Genomic DNA, 21,680 nt, shown 5'->3' with positions numbered 1-21,680 from the left:
ATCTGACACGATCACATCAGAAAGGGAATGGTTATTGGTTCAGTGTTCTGGTATGCTGCATATGCCTTTCAGGAAGTCCTCTGATTCTGTTTAATTTCAGTACCTAATCTAATTGCTGATTTGAATGTGTCAGGTGAAGTGGCAAGGCTATGTAGCGTTAGTTTTTGAAAATTTTAAGTCAAAATAGAAAAAAATTGAGAAACTAGATCTAACAACATTCAGTTTTAGGGGAGAATTTTTGGATCCAAGGTTATGATCTAGCTAGAGTCAGCCACTGCACGTTATTTGGTGTTAAGCATAATTCAGAATTTCAGCATGGATGAACTACAGATTTTTTGCCTTTTTTTTTGTCTTCACGAATTAGAATCATACAATCACAGAATGGTATCTAGTCCCGACCCACTTCCATAGACACCTTTCACTAGACCAGGCTGCTCAAATTCAAGTCCAACCTGAACTTGATATCTTTCATGAATGGGGCATCTACAACTTCTCCAGGGAACCTGTTCCACTTGCTCACTACTTTCATAATAAAAAAAATTCATTCCTTATGCCCAATCTGAATCTACCTTCTTTAATTTTAAAATGATTGTCTCTTCTTCTGTCACTATAAAATCTGGTAAAAAGTCTTTCTTCACCTTATAAGCACTCTTTAGGTACTGAGTAGTCAAGGTAATGTTTCCCTGGAGTCTTCTGTTCTCCAGGCTGAATTGCCCCACCCCTAAGCCTCTCTTTGTATGAGAGGTGTTCCAGCCTTCTGATCACTTCTGTGGTCCTCCCGGGGACCTGCTCTAAGATTAGAAATATTTTTGACTCTGCAAAATGACTTTATTTTTACCAGGATAGAATATGAAATTTTCTAACATCTTATAACACCCTAAATGGCACTTTTGTGCATTCCTGTTTACAATCAGGAAGAAAGCCAGGCTGTGTTGCCATGAGGACTGGAATAGCAGGTGGATTATGGGATGTAATAAAATGTGAAGAAAAGGCAAAGTTCATATGCAAAGTGTGGGCAGAAGGAGTGACACTTCCACCTGTTCCCACAACAACTCCTATTCCCCGGTGCCCAGAAGGCTGGGACTCAAGCAATCGTATTAGCTTCTGTTTCAAAGTAAGTATGTTGGTTATTTCTGCATTAAGGTAGTTTCTGTTTGCTTCACTTACATGTGATTAGCTCAGTTTGCCAGAGTATAGTGCTTATAATGCCAAGGTTGCAGATTTGATCCCATTATGTGCCAATCACTTAGGAGCTGGACTTGATGATCCCTGTGGGTCTTTTACAACTCAGAATATTCTGTGATCCCAATAAAAATTGGCATATGTGTGTCCTATTTTTTCATCATATTTTTTCCAGATTATATGTAGAAGTCTTCTTCCTTTCTACTGAAATGCTCATGGTTTTGTTTATTCTGTTAAAGACTAATCTACAGCTTTTGACCTTCTGTTCTTAAATTCCAGTTCTGGTAAGTTTGTGGTCTGGTTGTTGTCTTGCAGTAGACACTCCTATCAGCAGTGCAGTGTGCTAACTTGACTTAAAGAGCTCATTCCAAGCCTGTGTTTCACAGAGAGCACTCGTACTCAAAGTTTCTCTAACCCCCACAGAAGATAATTGTAAATCAACTGCTTTTGATTTGATTCCTTGACCTGGAGCTCTGTGTGATCTGTTTTTTCTGATGGCACCATGGTCTCTGCAGCCTTTTTCCAGAGCAGAGCACAAGAAGACGTGGCTGGAATCGCAGGCGTTTTGCCGCTCCATCGGGGGGGACCTGGCCTCCATTAATGGCAAGGAGGAGCAGTTTGTGATCTGGCGCTCCATCGCGTGAGTGTCCATGGGGACAGTGTCTCACTCACCCCTGCCACCCCCGGGGCTTCCTGAAACAGCTCTTCTCAGCTCTTGTTGGGTTTGCTTCTGTGTGAGCCAGTCTGCAGTCCCTGTCCGTGTCAAACGCACTGCAAAAGCGTAGGGCTGATGAATTTGCATGACTACCAGCAATAACCTCAAAAGGTTGAGCTGAAATGGCATTGGCCAGATGTCTAGTTAAGGCAGCACTTATCACCTGAAGTAAAGCTATTTACTGTGGAGTTGTTGATATTATAAAATTACTACAGATGCCAGTTGTTTTCATGTAAATGTGAAAACGAATATCCAGTTTAATAAATCTGGATAATACGTTGATTTTTTGGTCACTTTTATGAACTCTTAAAAAAGCAGGGGCAACTTCAGATTAATTTTTTTCTTACATAAGGAAGGTAAATAAGGTTAGTAAGCCCATGAACTGCAAAAAAGATGAAATAATAAGATGAATAAGATGAAAAGCTAACACTTGCAATACGACCAGAGCAAATCAGGCTCAAGGATCTTGTACATCCCTGGCTAACCAAGAAGCAAGACTGAAGTATCAAGGCCATGCAAAATACTATGACCACACTAAAATCCCAGTTGTGTATTTACAGTAAGGAAGAAGTTGTAGATGCATCTTTGCCACAAATTAACTGAATATATTCAGATTAATCAGTAAAGTGTGTCTGCTTGCAGGCAATGATTAGTTGAAGGTGATATTTTTAAAATGTGATTCAACTGCAGAAAGTAACTCTCTGTTTGAAAGCTGTAAGTGCCTCTACAGAGAAAAGGAGGAGTTGAGAAATGGAACAACAGTAGCCAGTGAACCATTATAAAAAGGCATTAAGCCACTTTATTTACAGGAGTTGTATCTGGTAATTTTCTTGATCTGTATTTCAGTCTGAGTTAATGCATAATGATAACAGCTAGAAGCAGCTGAATTTTAATTTATTTCCACCTTGGGTTTTTTTTTTTTTTATTTAACAGCATTACGTTATCCTTAGAGAACTCTTAACTGTAGTAAATGGTATATTGTTAAAAATATTGTAGTGCTCTTACTAGTATTGGTACTTTTTTTTTTTTAGAAACAATGGTTATTACCACCAGAATTTCTGGATAGGTTTATATTACTTGAATCCTGATGATGGCTTTGCTTGGAGTGATGGATCTCCAGTGAGTAATTTAAATTCCCACAGCTGCTATTTTGCATTCCCTGTGCTTCTTATTTATGTGTAGTGTATGTGTTTCTGTGTAATTTTTATGCTTAATCATAACCCTCTGTATTGTGCACTCTTTAAGAAAGCTAATGAATAGCAATTTCATGGCTTGATATTTTTGGCTAAAACATACTGATTTTTGATAAGAAGATACACACTGAATCAACAAGGAAACTAAATACATGCAGACTAAAAGGATATTCTTATGAATGCAATGATTTTTTGTGTAAAATAGTCTTTCTTTAGTTGTTATTTTCTTTGCTCATTATCTGCAATGGCTTACATGCCATGGAGATGAAGACACTTTTTAAATGCCAGTTTGACTTACTGCACTTTAAACTAAGGTATACAACTGTAGAAATAAAAGTGATTTTGGAGATGCAGGTGTACTTGATACAAGGTTGGTCAAGATATATTGATGGGGATTGTCAGTACAGAAACCTGGAACTGGATTTTATATAGGAAAATTAGAATAGCAGTAATACTTCTGAGGCAAATGCCAACATTTTTATTGCATCCTAATAGCATCCTATTCTACTCATATTGTATATTTAACTAGTTTAATATCAAGATGTATCATGCCCCAACATTGTTACTAAATGTATTTTAAAGAATTTAGGTCCCATAAAAAATGTTTATATTCTTCCAAGTATGTACGAAAACAACTGTTACCTAAACTGCAATCCATTTGCCATCTGAAAAGTTTGAAGTGTCAGCATTTGCACAGGAAGATCCTCGTTTCATCCTCAGTTTTTAACCTGACAATAGGAACAATTTGTAGGTCTGTGCTTTGATGCTGTCTCCTCCCTCTCTCCCTTACTTTATTTTCATATAACAGAATCTTCACAAAACTTCTTCTGTCATAGGTGAGGTATGAAAACTGGGGCTTTGGAGAACCAAATAATTATCAAGGAGTTGAACTTTGTACAGAGATCAGTGGTGAATCCAGCATGCTTTGGAATGACAGGCACTGTGATTATATGTATGGATGGATTTGCCAAATAAGAAAAGGTATTGCTCACTCTTGCCTATTAGTGTAATAAGATGTTCTTGGTTGACTTTTATCTTGTAAGAAACAAAAATTTTCAAAGCCTCTTTATAATAATAGTTCCCTCCTTCTCTTGCTTTAGGTGCTGTTTTGTTTGATAAGAACGTGTAGTTTGAGGATGGAGCTTGGTTTCAAGATACTTGATTTCTATATTCACATGTTGATTACTTGCTAAATTCTCATGAAATATGTGTTTGGATGCTTTTTATTTACTGAAGATATCAAGACAATATCTATAATTTAGGGAGAGCTTGAGTTTTACTAGCAGTGCATGTATTTGCATTTGAGCTTTTTAGAAAGTGCAGCACATTTAAGTGATTTACTGCATTCTTATTGTGGGACAGAGAGCAGCAAAATAAAGATGTTACATTATATTGTATATATGTCAATATATACATTATATTGTATATATATGTCAATACATATTATTGACAATAAATATCAGCTCTGCCTTTTATTGGTAAGATAATTTCTTAGGCATAGATTTTCTTAATAAAAGTCATTACTACTGAGATTTTAGTAAAAAACTAATTGGTAAGCCTAAACTGACAGAGGTTTTCTGTGTAATAAATTCATTTCCTGGGACAGTAACGATGACATCCAAGATCCCATCTCCATGATGCCATAGCAAAAAAAAAGGAAATTTTTCCAGTGAGATATTATCTGGGGAGATTTGTAAGATCAAGGTAAAAGTTATTCTCAACCAGAGAAAGGTGGAAAGGACCTCACCCTGTAGTAGTTAAGGCACTCCATCAGATGATAACTCAGCCTGCATTCCTGCTGCCTCTGGTTTAAGTCAGAATTCAAGTATTTGTGGCCAGGGGAAGAGAGAGAGATGGAGATCCAGGACAATTGTCTCAATAGAGTTAATACTTTGGGACATAGGGTTTACTGCTTTCAAAGAGTAAAAAATTACTTGATTCAAGTAAAGTTCAAGGCACTTATAATACTTTGCATGTAAGGAATATCCTCAGGGAACAAGACTACGTATTTAAAATTGAATATTATATAAAAAATGAGAGATTTAGATTATTCAGTTCCTTCTGCATTTTGGTGTTAAATCCGTTGCTAACTGTGAAAGTCAATATAAGTTTTAATATCAGTATTAAAACATGCCTGTCAGTCTCAGTAAATAGCTTCTCTTCAGACAGAAGATATACAATCATAATAAATATTTTTTGTCACAGGTGCAAGTGTGAAGCCTGAACCAACAGAATCTCCTACACCCGGTAGGTGTTACTGCTATTGCTCTTTGTGTGAGTTTGTGTTCTAAAGCACTAAAATTTTATTAAGGAGGACTCTTGTATCTCAGGAGCAGAATAGTTAGCTTGGCAGTTCTCTTACAGAATACAAGACCACTGAGGATGGATGGATCATACATGAAGACAAACAGTACTATTTCAGCACGGAGACTGTCCCTATGGAAGAGGGTCGTGAGTTCTGCAAAAAGAACTTTGGAGACCTTTCTGTCATCGAGAGTGAAAGTGAAAGAAAGTTCCTCTGGCGATATGTAAGAAAAATCATTAATATCATTAATACTATGGAATAAAACATCCAAAACAACTGAGCCTGGGCTCAGTTTTCACCGTGGTGTTCTCCCTACAAGTTTTGATAGTGAAGTTGCAGTTACACTAAGCTGGATTAGTATGAAGAACAAACTAATGCTATTTTTTAAAGGATCTGTGGCTTCATTTTAGCAAAAAGTATTACACTGATGAGCTATGATTGTGTAGGTTATCTTAAGTACTGTGGATCAAAGCAGCAGCTGACTTACATGCAACACTCAGAACATTGGATTTTGATCTTACCTGTTTAGCTAAGCTATAATCTACCTAGTCTCTTTTTGGTCCTCAAGTTTGCTCCTTTGCTTCCTTCTTCTGAGAATATAATTACGGAGAGAGAAGAAACTGGAACATAGATTATGCCATGAGAAAGAGCTTTGAAATCATATTTACTATATAATTGGAATTGTTTACTTTTTATGCTGGCTGAGGTCAACTTATTTTTAATTAGCAATGTGCTTAAAAGTTACATTTGAACTACATAGAACATTTCCAGAGCTGGCTGAAGAGTGACAGTGAGAGGACACAAGGACATGTATCAATTTATATCCAAAATGTAGGAAAGGGCTTGTCTTTGCAAGAAATTAGTCAGATAAAGTCCACTGCAGAGACTGTGCGATAGGTGCTGATTTCAGTGGCTTCCAAGTAAAATGTGAGAAGTGTTGATACAGTGACCACACCTTTTGGTCAATGGTGAAATTTGACTGTGGGCTGTCAGCTGTGAGCTGCTTTAACTTAAATGTTGTGGCTAGAGAATAAATCCAGTTCGTATCCTCTGTCAGTTAGAGGTATTTTACTCATCAGTAACATAATAGGTTTATATGACAATAGAGGGCATTTGTACAATTTTAATTTTTGCATTCTAGATTTTGAAAAATGGCAAAGAGGATGCATATTTCATTGGTTTACAACTGAGTATTGACCAACGAACGAGGTAGGACATACCCAGTTTTGAGTCATAATTTAAAAATTATTGTATTCTCAAGTGGTTTAATTGCATCTTAATTTATCTCTAGATATCCAGAAGAAATGCTGCGTGTTTCCTAAACAGAATTTGTTCAAAGCTAGACAAAAAATTACACTGCAGCTAATGTATTTTGAATTTTTATTCAGGAATTCTATTTTCCTTTATTATGCGATTTATACTGAAAAAAATAAGTAGATGTTCTAGCTGTAAATATATAAGACTTTTTGTAGGTAAAAATGCTCTTTTACCCCATCCTTAACCATTGAGAACAGACTCTAATAAAGGAACAAATGAAACCTATTTTCTTTTTCTGGAACAATGATAGCTGCTGCACTGTGAGGTCAGGCATGTTTTCTGCAAGCCTCTCTGAATGTCAGCATGCAGCACCATATTGATTTTGACATGTGATGTTTATTTGGGCCTGGATTCAGTTCAGTCTGTGTTTGAGGTGCCTGGATAGATGCTTAGTAGTTCTCATTTCTCCTTATAGTCCGCAGTAACAATGAGGGACCTCCAGAGGACAATTAGGATGTTAGGTGAGCCTCTGAAAATGGGGTGTTTCTGCCTTGTGGTTTCATAGGGACCCTAAGATGAATATACTTTTAAGTACCTTGTGCATGGGTCTGAAGGATGAGCGTGGGCACCTCTGTCACTTGCAGACCACTAGAAAGATGTGTCCTAATCATTTTCCTTGTTACAATTTTGTTTTTCATTGCCTAATCTACATGGATGTTCATCTTTTCCAATGTTTGTATTTTATGTTGTAGGTCTTTGAGCAGAGTAAGTTTAATGCAACTAGTAAAGAGGCAAAAAACACTGTACATTTTACTATGAGCAGCTATATTAAGCATATTAAAAAGTTACTTTTTTAACATGGAAGTTCTATTTTATGTTAAAGAAGCATTTTGTTGGATTGTTTTTCTTAAGCTGGATGGATGGCACTCCAGTGAATTATTTGGCATGGGCACCACATGAACCTAACTTTGCAAATAATGATGAAAACTGTGTTGTTATGTATAAGAATTTAGGTGAGTTTTGTATGTTTTTTCAGGAATTTCATTATTTGTGTGTTTACGTCACAACTTTTTTTTCTTCTGCGAAGCATCCTGTCTTCCTGGGTTTTTTTTACCTCTTTTACAAAAAGTTATTTAAGTAGACCATGGTGTTACTTACAGGACTTAATAGTTTAATATTCTTGTGCTTACCTGAAATCTAACATGGGGAAGATCTGATAGAGGTCTGTGGCCAGAGGTCTATGGTTGTGATTGCTGGTTTATATTTTTTATTAAAATTGACCTAATTTGTCGCTACGAAATTTCTAGTACCTGGTTCTACAAAGCTTTTAACTTTATGTAATTGCAGCTAAAAAGTGACATATTTTCCCTAGACACTGATATTGAATGATAATAAACTGAGAGACAGCTTTGATCTTATCTTTCACCTAAAAACACTGTACGTGAGAATGAAACAGATTTCATTAACCAACTTGAGATGTGGTGTCATACAGTTCTCCATTTATCTTACACCCAGGGTTTTGGAATGATATAAACTGTGGCTATCCAAATCCCTACATATGTGAAAGGCACAACAGTTCCATTAATTCAACTGTTCCTCCAACAACAATTCCAAGTCCAAGAGGATGTCGTCCAACCTGGCTTTCTTTTCGTAACAAGGTACCATAACAAACACAGTCTATGCTGGATGTTTGGCAAAGCATTAAATAGAGAACAAGGGATTTTTTAAATCATACTGTTTCTTATTAAAACAGACTGTTGTTATTTTTATGCAGAGAGCTATGAAACATGCACGCTTTTCTTTGTTTGCCTATTCATTGTTTTGCAGGAAAAGTGCTTTTCTGATGCTTCTGATGAAGCAAATTCAGTTGCAGTTGATGAAAGACAGTTCTCTAGTCAGCTCTTCACATGTTTTGATACACATTTAGTCAGAATTCCTGAAGTACTGATGCCTTGATCTTGGTGTTTTTAACCAAACTGTAATCCTTTTTACTGACTACATTTTGTCTTCCTTAACATTACTAACATGGTACGTGTTATAGAGTAAAATTAATAATCAGGCAGACTAAGATCAGTCATGCATAACTTAGCACTGTTAGCTGTCTATAGAAAAGTCAGGATCTGCTTATTTTCTAGGGATTTCAGATCAGATCTAGTTGTTGAGCAAAACGCTTTAGTGAGACTTCTAATTTTATATTGAACTAGGACCAACACAAAAGCTCATTGAAAGTTGAAGGTATTTTTTCAGATAAATGCATTGTTTTACTGCCTTTTTTCATCCTGCTCTGTTTAAAACAGTGATTATCAATTGAGGGATTTTGAAGATAATATATTGAGAATTTGTTCATATTTTAGTGTTACAAAATATTTGGATCTACCGAAGAGGAGCGTGTTACTTGGCATGCTGCACGAACAGCTTGCATGAATTTAGGAGGAAACCTGGCCTCGATCCCTAATGAACAAGTGCAAGGTACTGTGCACAGTTTTGTAGCAGCTAGATGAGATGACATTTAATCCTTACAGGCTGGCTGGGGTTTTGTCTGAATACGAACAGATTTGAATAATAACTGCATATTTGATTTTTTGTTCCAAAACATATAATTTTTAGAAATCTACAATGAAGTCTTCACTTGAATCTACCAAATTTTAGTGTTGGCTCAGAGATATATATGTGTGTACTGTCCTGGCAGCCAAAGTGGTATTTTTTTCTGCTTGCATATGATGCCAGCTGGACCCTGCAATTTCCAATCCAAACAATGTGTTTTCACTAGGTGGCATTAACTTGCTGCATGGCTTTCCTTTTAAATCAAGTTGAACACCTTTGGGATGAGAACTGCCTGTGGGCTCTTGAAACAGGCTGAGTGCTCACACCCATACCCAGAGCTATCCACACGGAATTGTTACTCTTTTCTCTAGAGGAGCTTGTTGCAATGAACCAAGAGCTGCATCCGTGCCTCAGGGAGATGAGAGGGGGAAAACTACCCTGTGCTTGAATAAACAAGGCGCACGCCCTAGCTAAATACAGGGGAAGACCTTGATAGATGTTAGACTGACTTTGATAGATAGACCCTTTTTTAGGCATACTGTTCTATCCTACATGTGAATGTGATGAAAAAAAATGCTGTAAAACATACTGTCTGTGAACTCAAGAGAGCGCATTGAAAACTTAACCATTTTAAAAGAATGCATTGAAATCTGAGCAATTAAATAGTTTTAATTTAACCTGCTGATAAGAACTTAGCACTAATTATGTTTTCTACGTGTGAAGAGCTGAAGAATCAAAATTTCCTTTTTCAAACAGTTATATTCTTATTTTACATAATTTCTGCAGTGGTTAATTCATGCACAGGACTTGAATTCTAGGTAAAAGATAAATGGGGAATGCATTAGCAAAAAACTATTCTCATTGCAGGAAGTGCAGGCATAAAGGCCTGAGTTCCTTTTACAGTTTTTGGCAGAACAGCAATGCTAATGTTTGGCAAAAAAATCTGCAGGTTTCATTCCTGGAGGAATAAACTGCATACATTTAAAAATGCTGAAGAAAGGTGCATGATTAATAGAGCAGGCAGAAATTATTCTATTCTTTTTCAGAGGAAAAAACATTCATAACCATGACTGCAGTGGTTGGCAAAAGCCGTGGTATATTAATTTTATCACCACATTCAATGCATCATGGATTAGCAGATTGAATATAATTCATAATGTTCATGATGGATGAATATCAGCTGTGTTTTTGAGCTTGCCATCTTAGCTAAGACACATCAGCACCCACCTGGACTGTTCAAAGCAGTGATAATTGATTTGTTTGTGTTCAACAGTTCTGTTAAGTCTCATTTGGAGCATGTTTCTTGTGCCTTTTGCTCCCTGCCAAGGCAGTGCAGGCTGTTGTCCAGCTGTCCAGGGAGGGAAGGAACACTGGTGGCTCTGGAGCAGCACAGCTCGTGCAGATACACAAATGGCAGGAGCTCGGTGGTGCTGTCATGTCACTGGGGAGCAACTTCTCTTGTGGGATTATCAAAAATGGATGTGATCCCCACAGGTGGTAATGTCTTGAACTAGGATTCAAAAGTGTCTTGGGACATTATAAAAACAATTTCTTTCATGTTTTTGGGGTTCATTCCAGTACCAGCTTATATGCTTAGATGAAGTATTTTGCCCAAAGCCACAGTTATATATCTACTTACCCATTCATCAACTCAGCATTCATCTCCTTTTCATCTCACTTCCTTGTGTTATCAGCACTGGAGTGCTCTGTATTTCAGAAAAAGTATTTAATATCACCAAGCTCAGTGAGGCCAAATATTACAACTGTTCTATATTGAAATTATTCCTCTTTTTCTTTGCATTTTCTTTTATTCTAGCTTTCCTTACCTTCCATTTAAAAGATTTTGCCACTGAGACATGGATTGGATTAAATGATATAAATCATGAGATGAGGTTCCTCTGGACAGATGGAACAGGGGTTTACTTTACAAACTGGGCCAAAGGCTTCCCGGCGGGCCATATGGGTTTATATGCGTACAGCGGCCAGGTAAACAGCAATCACAAATTGTTACCTGAAACTTGATTTTATGGAATAATTTATGTTGGAAAAGGCTCCTAAGATTGTTTAGTTCAACCATTAATACGGCACTGCCAAGGCCACCACTAAACCATGACCCTAAGTGCTGCATCTACCTATCCTTTAAATACCTCCAGGGATGGTGACTTAAACACTTTTCCCTGGGCAGCCTTTTCCAATGCCTGAAAACTCTTTTGGTGATGAAACTCCTCCTCATATCCAATCTTGTTTTGTCAACTTTGGGCCATTTCCTCTTGTCTTGTCACTTGTTATCCAAGGGAAAACAGTTCAATACCCACCTTGCCTAGGACCGAATTCATGCATTTGTGGTGATTTTAGGTAAGTCACTGCTTGACTTACTGCTTTCATACTTGTATACGTATTGGATGTAAATCCAGGTAGAGTGAAGCTTTTGAGCCCTTGTGCAGTTGCTGTATCAGCTGGTGACAGGATCCATGGAGTGCTCATACACAGACTTGTTTCAGTTTTCAGTTCATGAGGACTCCACAGCTTTTGTGTTCAGCCTGTGCTCTCTCATGGGCTGTGTAAAGAGGGCAGTGGGTCTCCTGCCCCGTGGCATTTTCCCAAAAGCACAACAATGGGAACATCCTCCCAGCCCTCTGGTGACAGCTGTGCCTGAACTTGGCAGGCTTCCCAGCTGGCATGTAGTTTGCAAGGAGGCATTCACAAACATTCCTCTGACACAGGTGTCTCACAGCAAACAGGCAAGCTCTGCTGGTCAGTTACAGAAAGAACACAAGTCTATAAAAAGACAGATATTCAATTTTTACAAGGGAAAAACCCCCAAACCACCAGAAAATATCTTTCTCTATTTCTCTGTCAAACAAACTGATCTGATAGGTCACAGAGTTCCTTTCTCTCTGATCATGTGTGTGTACTCCAGAACTACAGCAGAACTACAGCACTTTATAGTGTTAACTCTATTTCTCCTGAATGACGTTTTTAGTGTAGAAATTTGATTTTTATGTATAATATCCTTTTCCGTGTCTTTGAAAGGAGCACCTGTGAGTTTCTTATCTGTAAAGGAGGAAAAAAATTAGGTAGAATTTGGAGTACTAAAGGAAAATATTTCAAAAATGCTACTTCTCAAAAAATATATGTTTGTCTCTTTTTTATGTGAAGTAATAGGATTTTATTAAGTCTTATGTGACAACTTTTAAAGTCCCTTTTTCATAAATTTTATATTTGTTTTTAATTCTACTTGATCCTACCAAAAATTATTATCATAGTTAGTAAAAATTAGTATGAAATTGTTCAATTGGAAAGATTTAAATCCAAATGGTTTTCACCCAAAAAAATGAAGTAATTATCTGAACATCTTCTCAGATGGAACAGAAAAAACCCCAAACAAGTAAACAATAAAATAAATATGGGTGTTTCATTACACAGAGCCACTTGTAACCCTGCAGGCTTTTGCACTAATCACTGTTTATTTAATATGTGCTAATCTAATTTCTAGCTATTGTGTCCATGTCAGAGAAGTTGAAGTGTCACAGCAAGGCTGGAGCTGACAGAGCAGTGTCTGTCTGCCTTTGGGCTGGAGCTGTTCTAACTTTGCTGTGTGTACTATTACAGCCTGAAACAATAAATTGTTGCATTGCACTTTAAGGGTTCTGTTTTATTTCTGGGGCAAAGTTATTCAGTTTTTTCTGCAATGATTGATCTGATTTCTCTTTAAATTGCCTGTGACTCCTGTCCATGCTGTATGCCTAGGGATTGAGAATACTAGAATTGCTCTGGTCCTCTTACTCACCCCAGTGTTGTGCAATAGAAAGTAACAAAGAAATTTGTGAAGTGTAAGAGGAATAGAACTTCCACATCACTTGTGTAACTTAAAGCTTGTGCTCTTAAATGTTACAAAGATATGAGACTAAAATGACAACATTACTTGTGTCCGAAGATGCAAATGGGAGTCAAAAGTTTCATGTTTGCTTATTCTAGCTATTTTTAACTGATGTTGTATCTCTTTGCCTCGAGGCTGATTGTGTTGCCATGAAAAACAAATCTGTTAAGGAAGCAGGGAAGTGGGCTGATCAGAGTTGTGATAACAGCAGAGGATATATATGCCAAATTAATGCAGGTAATTCTCTTCTTAGTTAAAACCAAACCCTTTTCTTCTTTTTTTTTTTTTTTTTTTTTTTTTTTTTTTTTTTTTTTCCAGGAAATTGCTTAAATATGTGGGTTTAAACATGATTTTTCTTCCAATAAAGATAAATGCACGAATTGTTCTTCAGGCAGGAAGAAAAGGGTCAAATAGTCACATGTGTCAGAAGTCCAGTTAGTCACTGCTCTAATCTGACCCTTCCCAGCAAATGCTGTGTTGCTATTTTCCTGAGCTGGAATTTGTATCTGCATCTTTGTGTCTAGTATGACCCTTGATATGACATTTGTTCCATACTATTTTAATTTTTTGAGTACATTGGCTTTCAAAACATGTTATGGAAAATGCTGGTTTGTACATGTAGCATAAACTGTCTGGAATGAGACTGTAACCTGTCTGCACTGAACTTGAGAAAAATTGCCTCAAAAAAGAGATTAAAAATATTTAAATCCATCTTCTGTTTAAGTATCTGCATAATTTTTAAGGACTAGTCTGTTGTGACCATTTTATTTCTAGGAAAAAATCTTTGGAGACCAAACAGCTTCTGCGACCCATTTCATTTGATGAAAAAAGATTTTATGAAAAAATCATGACCTAATCTTACGTAATATCAGTAATACTATTCTTGATGATTACACAGAATGTTCCTTTACTCTTTATCAGAAGTTGCTTTAAGCAGCTCTTTTCCTTTCTACAGCTTTGTAATTGAATTTTACTACTATTGCTGGCTTAAAACCTAGCACATCTTACCCATGCTGATAATAAAACAGGGAATATGAAATAAGGAAGACTTTTGTTTTGTTCTATTTGTAAACACAGTGAAATCATACCCTCCTTTTGAACAAGTATATGGGTCTTTTTTCATTCTTTATTTTACAGATGCTGAATTTCTGCCTTCTACAACTTCATCCCCATCCAACATTATCCGTTATGGGAATAGTAGTTACTTGTTCATCAACACCAGAATGACATGGGAGGATGCACAGAAAAACTGCAAACAAAATCAATTTGACCTTTCCAGTGTCTTAGACCCCTATAGTCATTCCTTCCTGTGGCTGAAGATATTAAAGTATGGGGTGCCTGTGTGGATTGGTCTTAACAGTAATGTGGTAAGAACATTAAACTAATTGAACAGGATGCTGCTTTTCTCATGGACATGTCAGGAAGTGAAAAGTCTTATCGTTTCACTTTATTTTAGCTTATTTTCTTGCATCTTGGACCTAAATACTTCTTTGTGCTGTCAGAGGAGTCCATCCTCTTCTGTTAATCTGATTAAATCGTATATAGTGCACATGCTTTTCACATTTTTTCTATGATATTCCACTCTGTGCACTTCCAAATAAAGCATTTTAGTCTAGCATATTGGAATATCTCTTTATATATTTCAGGTATAAGTGTGATATAAACTCCTAATATTTTAGAATTTACAGAAGAAAACATCTATTTTAATAACAATACCTAATTTTGAGATGTATAAGAAAATGCTATTACTATAAATATTTTAACATTTTTGAGGATATTTAGCAAAATGATTAATTAGTTTACTTAGTTTAATTGTATTTGTCTCCCCTTTCTCAGTTGTTTGGTATTTTAAAACTTTCTGCAATTTAAATAAGATATCTTTTTCTTCTTGGCACAGACACTTGTCCCACACACTCCATTTGGCTGAGTAAATGAAAAAAAACCCAAATATATAAACATAGCACACCACTTCCCAAAAATCAAAAGATGCCTCTAACATTAATCAGCAGGATAAATGAGTTAACCAGCTTTGGTGGGAAATGATTGCTCATTTAAATGTATTTCAAGTTAAAATAATCTACATGTCTTGAAACTTCTGGGGAAAGAGGTAGTGCAAAAATTAGTCATCAGAATTTCACTCCCACAATTTATTTTGAATGAAATTATTATTAGTTTCAAATTAAAGGTATTGTTAAGTGCAACATTAACTCAATGTCACTTTGCATTTCCTTTTGCTGAAAAGCACTTGTTGCACTGCTGTATTTCCCAATAAATATCTGTTTGTCACAACAAAAATTTCAAAGTGTCAACCATTTGTATTTGTTAGTGGTTTCTAAGAAAAGCCTAAGAAAAGTAAAAAGTACTTTTAGGACGAAGTACTGTGTAGACAGAGTAGATTGATAGAGTTTAATCATTCCAGCTGATGTTTTTTTTCCTTAGACCAATGGACATTATGAATGGATTGATAACTGGAGAATGAAGTACACGAAATGGGCTGAAGGGGAGCCAAAGCTAAAACTAGGCTGTGTCTATCTTGACATTACTGGAGTCTGGAAGACAGGATTCTGCAATGAAAGTTACTTCTCGGTTTGCAAAAAATCTGATGGTAAGAACTTGAAATCTGACCATTGCAATTTAACAAACATCTCATTAGACATGTTGGGGTTTGTTTCCAGAGCTAAATAGATTAAAACATTAGAATTTACTTAGGCTGAATTGGGCCACTTTAAAGTTAGGGCAAACACATAGTAAGAAAGAGCTAGTGTGACTGTGAATAGCTATCACTTTATATCAAGTGTTAGTTATCGCTTTATTTCAAGAGTGTTAGACAAATTTAGTACAGCTAAGACTTGCACTACTCTGCTATTTATTCTCCTATTGAATAAACTTGCAGTGTCAAAACCTGCAAAAATCAGAAGGCATTGAAGTAAGGAAGTAGTAACATGTTTTTTTAAACTATTTTTAATCAGTTCAAGCTCCCACTGAGCCCCCTCAGCTTCCAGGAAAGTGCCCTGAGTCAGAAGGACACAGATCTTGGATCCCTTTCCGAGGCCATTGCTACTACATTGAATCTTCATCTTCTAGAAACTGGGCCCAGGCATCTTTAGAATGCCTTCGACTAGGTGAGTATCCCACTTTTCCTAAAACAAGTATCAAAAGTATCAAGTAACAAAACCTACTTGTTTTCCTAGCTGTGGAAAGCTGAATATATGTGTCTTTGTGAGTTCAAGGATGATCCAAGTGTTGGACAAGACAGTTGCATCCAATTATTACCTTAATTGGGGAGATAATGGAAAACCTATGGCCCATACTGCCTCATACATTTGGGACCAGGCATGAGTGGAGCTGTGTGGCCTGAAGATCATGAAAATAGAAACCTTGTGCTTTGACCCTGATAGGAGATAAACAGCTTCATCCGCAGCAGTCGCTAAAGCTTAATGGAATTTGTATCTTTTGAATTCTTGATCTAATTTCTCCCTTGATTATTGCAGTTTTATACCACTGGAGTGAAAACGGTTTAGTTTGGATAATATATGAGAAAACTAGCGCTGTTGTGCAGCTTCATTCTCTCAACTTCCTTCTTTAGGAAACAGATGAATATCGATTATGATGGACTTCATATGTCTGCAGCATTGTTGTTTATGGCATTGGTGACAATGTGACATAGGTGCCTGGTCTCCCATCAGATTATGCAGAGATCTCCCTCACTCTCACACCAGCAGAATTTATTATAGCTGTATCTTCACTGGAAGTATATATTGTCATGTGCTCAATAAGAACCTACCAGTGAAACCCATGGCAAATGTAGACACCTGGTACTGGATGAGAAGATTCCCCCTCTCTTTTCTGATACTCAGGTTGAAGCATTTTGTTGAAGCAGTTTGTTGACAGGGCAATGAGAACGTTTTCCCCTGTGAAACATCTCTAAGAGGCTTTTCTCTCCCTGTGTCTCCCAGGTGCCTCTTTGGTCTCAGTTGAAGACTCAGCTGAAGCCAACTTTCTGACCTACAACCTTGAACCACTTGAAGGCAAAACATCAACATTTTGGACAGGAATGTACAGAAATGTGGATGGTACTTTCTCTACTTTTAATGTCTTTTTTTAGTGAATAATTACTGTAATCTTTTTGACATGAGTGTTGAAAATTTCACATTATAATTCTGTAATATGGAAGATAAAGCCGGACAGAGTAGGCAAGAGGCTGCTTTAATTAAATCCTGTATTTGATGATTATTGTTTTCACATTAATGCAATTAATATTCAATTAGATAGATATTTCTATCATTATGATAGACTTTAATGTACAATCTTGTACTGTTCAGGCAAAAAATGCCAGTATAACTCTCAGTGGCTTGGTTACAAAATAGTTCAGGTGACTTGAGGTGGCATTTTCTTGAGTTTTGGAAGATTATTTTTGCAACTGCCTACCCAAGCACTTGAATGACAAACTTCTTAGGGATAAGACAACTTTTCAATTACATTGCTTGAATCTTAACAGGAATAGTGAAAATTTTTGGTAAAGGAAAGAATTCGAAGGTAGTCATTTATATTCATGACACATAGAGGAAAGCTGAGGTTTACTCATGTGATCAGTTGACACAAAAAGGGTTTCTTGAAGTGGCTCTAGAGCAGTGTAGAGCAGCACACTTCTCACAGTGATCATAAACACAAGAATTCTTCAGCTCTTCATTATTGCTCTAGGTAGTGATTATAGCAATTTCAGCATAACTGCATAACTAAATTTCATACCTTTATGTGTGTATCCAAATTGTATTCAGTTGCCATGCCTTACAGAAAGGGTGTCAGGAATTATTAAGAAAAAAACAAAAAAAGAGCAAAATATATAGAATCTTATAAAAATCAAAATACAATTTTCATGCTGAGTCTAAGAATTTGCTTGAGTACAACTTACAGTCACAAGGAGTACATTTATTCTAAAAAAATAGCACTATTAAAAGAAAGAAAGAAAAAAGAAACCGGAAGGAAGAAGCAGAAAGTCCCAAGCATAGCTGAGAAAGAGTGATCACAAGATTTTGGAAGATCTATAAAAAGGAAAATCATCTGTGTAAAGCTTGTGGAAAGGAGTAGAAACTGGAAAACAAATGAAATAAAATTGGACCTGGAGAGACTTCAGTGTGGGATTTGAAGAGTAACACAAAACCTTCCTGCAAATTACTGAAATAAAGAGTGTTCTGGTGAAGTTATATTTTAACTTCACTTATTCCTATAAATGGAATAAATAATTGACACTGGACCATTGCTATCACTTGTGGGAGATTATTCTTGGAATTGTCTTGCCTTTGCACCACCATAAACCAGATTTGTCTGCCATTTTCCAAATACTGATACTATATCATTTACATAAAAACTTAGGGACAACAGTTTGTGTCAAAAGTAAATAGCTTAGTGGTCCATCTCCAAAAGAGGTGACAAGTAAATTTCTCAGAAAGGCAATAAATATGGAGCATGTGAAAGTATGGAAATTAAGATGATTTTTTTCCCCTTTATTCAATGTTTTTTCAATTAGGACTATGGTTGTGGCTAGATGGCAGTGCAGTGAATTTTGTCAACTGGAATGTAGGAGAACCCTCTCCTCAGCAAAATGAGCACTGTGTTGAAATGTATGCAGACTCTGGGTATTGGAATAATTTCTATTGCTCTTCCTACAAAGGATATATTTGTAAAAAGCCAAAAAGTAAGTGCTACATTTATGATTTTATTTTATATATGGAATATGCTCTCTGTAAGCTAGTAATAGTACGTGGCTGATACACACAATGCATTTCAGCTGGATGTTCTGTTTTTGTAAATGCCAAAGGATGAACATTTCCATGACAACAAAAAGATAGAATGACTCTTCAGAAAGCAGTTCTGCACAGTAGTCAAGTCCCTTAAGAATTGCTTTTAGAAGACAGTGTTCATATCTCAGCTGTACCTGGTGTATACACTTGATGAGTTTGTGTGTTTTCTATCAACAGTTGTTGAGAAATTACAATGTGAGGATCATGCCTTGTGTACAAAAATCTGTCTCAAAAATATGCAAACATACTCCTCAGGGTATCCCCTCTGCTCTGCCCATTGTTTATTTCCCTCTGTGAGTTTTATGTGCACGTGTTTTCTGAGTATGATGTAGTGTTTCTATTAATTGAGTATTTGTGAAGTGTGACTTATTTAACAGCTTGGGATCTTTTGTCTCTGTGTCCTGCTGTTAAAAGATAAATGAGTGGAAAGATAAATGAATGTAAAGCAAAGCAAATGACATTGTTTGAATGTGCTAAACTGAAGGTGTCCTGAAATAACTGAACGTGCAGATTTGACAGTAGAGACATCTAGTATATATGAATTCCTAAAAGTCATCATAATATTTTCTTTCAGCATATATTGCAATACCAAAATCTCTTACTTATGCTTCCTAAGAAGGTTGAAATGTGTAACTGCAATACACTGACTTCCTCTACAATACTGGAAATGGGAGAAATTCTGCTGTCCTTTCTGTAAATTTGTTCTCATGCAAAATTTTTCTTACTTACTCAAATGCTTGTAATGATGACTGTGTCTTTTACAGGAAGCACTGCAACGTCTCAGTAAATCCACCCTTTCAGAGTCCATTTCTCAATCCTTTCGTATTGTCATTGACAAAAATTCATAGACATGGGTACCAAGTGTTAAAATAAATCCCCATTGCTCTTTTTGACCATTCGTTTCAATTCTTTGTGCTACTACTGGCATTCACCTGTTTTGATGCTGACCAAAGAGCTGAAAGCTCTCAGATGAAAGCTTGTTACTTTTTGCTAGGATTAGCTTTAGCCAGTCTAGTCTACTAATCTGGAATGCCACAGATTCAACCTAATTCCAGTGTCAATGCAAGGATTATACAGTCACTCACCCCAAAACAGGACTCAGTCTAGTCCTACATTGTTATAGAAATGCAGCTTTTCTTGGCATAGTTTTTCAGAACTGTGACAATGCTCCATGTGCAGAATTTAAACAGTTATAGCTACAGACAAATAAATGGAGCATTAGAAGCATGGTTTTACCAAATTGCACTGGCTAATGCTGGCTGTGTTAGTTGTTTTCTGAAGAGACTGAAACAAAAACATAATGGAAGTTTTCCATCATGTAGATGATGAAATAGATGTTGTTTTCTGTTTCATTTCATGTAGAATAGATATTGTTTTCTGTTTCATTTGTTGAGCTAATTTTTACCACAGTAATTTGAGAGTTCTGTAGCAGGTCTATTCCACAAAGTATCTAACTATTTCTTAAGTGAGGAGATGCTCAGTCTGGAGAAGACAAGACTCTAGGGAGACCTTAGAGCACCTAAAGAGGGTTCACAAGACAGCTGGAGTGGGACTTCTTATAAGGGCTAGTGACCATCCAAGGATGGAAATTCACAACCTCCCTGGGCAGCCTGTGCCAGCGCTCAGTCACCCTCACAGTGAAAAAGTCTTTCCCAATATTCAGAGAGAACATCTTTGTGTTGCACAGTGGTAGTGCCCACACCCTCTCTTCTGTCACTGGGCATCACTATGAAAAAGATGTAAGCGGAGACTGGTAAAAATAATTTAAATTCCTGAGATCACCTTTTTCAGAATGAAACATGATGCATTGATTCAATATTTAATAATAAACTGATTTGATATCCACCTGGCAAAATAAATGCCTTCATCTTAAATGATGGCTTATTTACCCAGCAAGCCAGATTTCATGACCTGATGTTAAAATTTAAATGAGCTATAAACCATTCAGTTAAGATATGATACCTGCTAGGGCACTGTGAATTTCATGAGTGATTTCAAGTGTCTATGGAGGTAATGTCTATTGGAAAACCACATTTATTACATTTTCTGTGTTTATATAACAGGTACTGAAAGAATTTTTATTTATATTGAGGATTATATTTGACCATGTCTATCCTCAAGATACTGTATAGATTTTCTTTTGGTTTCATTCTATTGTCTGGATCAGAGTTCATGGAGGTTTTTGATATTCTTTTTTTGCTAGTTTGTGTAAATAGCTACCTATGAGACCAGAATACGCTAGAGCGCTGTGCTATGTCTTAGGTGTATATAATTTTGTATGAAATAAATCCAAGTGTTTTCAATATTTAGCGGTTTGTATTACCATATGCTTATCTGAGCATGATTTTCAGTATGTTCCAAGATATAAAAATAAATAATGTAGAAATAAATAATAATGCAAAAAAATAATTATTTTTTAATATTTTCAAGTTCCAGCAACTGAAATGCCACTGGCATCTGAAATGCCACCAGCTGAAATACCTACAATGGGTAAGAATATTGTCTTTCAAGTAGAAAAAACTAGACCCACATAAGATCATAAACCAAAAATATTTTGTATTATGTCTCTTAAATTTTCTGTTATATGGAAGTACTGTACCTGTTTCCTAGGATGACACTGTTTCCTCGTAATACACAATATAGTCTATTTGTGTGCATCTCCAAATGCAGATTTTAAAAAATAATAATTTGTGATATGGCATGCAATATTAGTGATTTAAAATCAAGTTATTTTATGTTGCTGCCTCTTCTTCTCCTTACATCAAAACAAATTAACCCCTTTTTCTCAGAAGATCATTCTAAA

At 36.3% G+C, this 21,680-nt stretch overlaps 1 protein-coding gene across 1 annotated transcript in view; it reads left to right on the top strand.

Annotated features, from left to right (window-relative positions):
- LOC102061532 (mannose receptor C-type 1) overlaps nucleotides 1–21,680 on the top strand; it is a 53,078-nt gene that overhangs the window by 29,914 nt on the left and 1,484 nt on the right. Inside the window, exons 12-29 of the mRNA XM_005480297.4 lie at nucleotides 915–1,114; nucleotides 1,698–1,822; nucleotides 2,929–3,016; nucleotides 3,927–4,071; nucleotides 5,296–5,337; nucleotides 5,455–5,618; nucleotides 6,537–6,604; nucleotides 7,565–7,665; nucleotides 8,168–8,310; nucleotides 9,007–9,121; nucleotides 11,013–11,182; nucleotides 13,211–13,313; nucleotides 14,214–14,443; nucleotides 15,516–15,681; nucleotides 16,046–16,198; nucleotides 17,033–17,149; nucleotides 18,604–18,771; nucleotides 21,308–21,367. Coding sequence (XP_005480354.2) covers nucleotides 915–1,114; nucleotides 1,698–1,822; nucleotides 2,929–3,016; nucleotides 3,927–4,071; nucleotides 5,296–5,337; nucleotides 5,455–5,618; nucleotides 6,537–6,604; nucleotides 7,565–7,665; nucleotides 8,168–8,310; nucleotides 9,007–9,121; nucleotides 11,013–11,182; nucleotides 13,211–13,313; nucleotides 14,214–14,443; nucleotides 15,516–15,681; nucleotides 16,046–16,198; nucleotides 17,033–17,149; nucleotides 18,604–18,771; nucleotides 21,308–21,367 — 2,358 coding nt within the window. The remainder of the gene's footprint in view (nucleotides 1–914; nucleotides 1,115–1,697; nucleotides 1,823–2,928; nucleotides 3,017–3,926; nucleotides 4,072–5,295; nucleotides 5,338–5,454; nucleotides 5,619–6,536; nucleotides 6,605–7,564; nucleotides 7,666–8,167; nucleotides 8,311–9,006; nucleotides 9,122–11,012; nucleotides 11,183–13,210; nucleotides 13,314–14,213; nucleotides 14,444–15,515; nucleotides 15,682–16,045; nucleotides 16,199–17,032; nucleotides 17,150–18,603; nucleotides 18,772–21,307; nucleotides 21,368–21,680) is intronic.

This window comes from Zonotrichia albicollis, chromosome 1 (genome assembly GCF_047830755.1).
Source record: "Zonotrichia albicollis isolate bZonAlb1 chromosome 1, bZonAlb1.hap1, whole genome shotgun sequence".
NCBI lineage: Eukaryota > Metazoa > Chordata > Aves > Passeriformes > Passerellidae > Zonotrichia > Zonotrichia albicollis.
The sequence above is the reverse complement of the archived record's forward strand: the minus strand, read 5'-3'. Positions and strand labels throughout refer to the sequence as shown.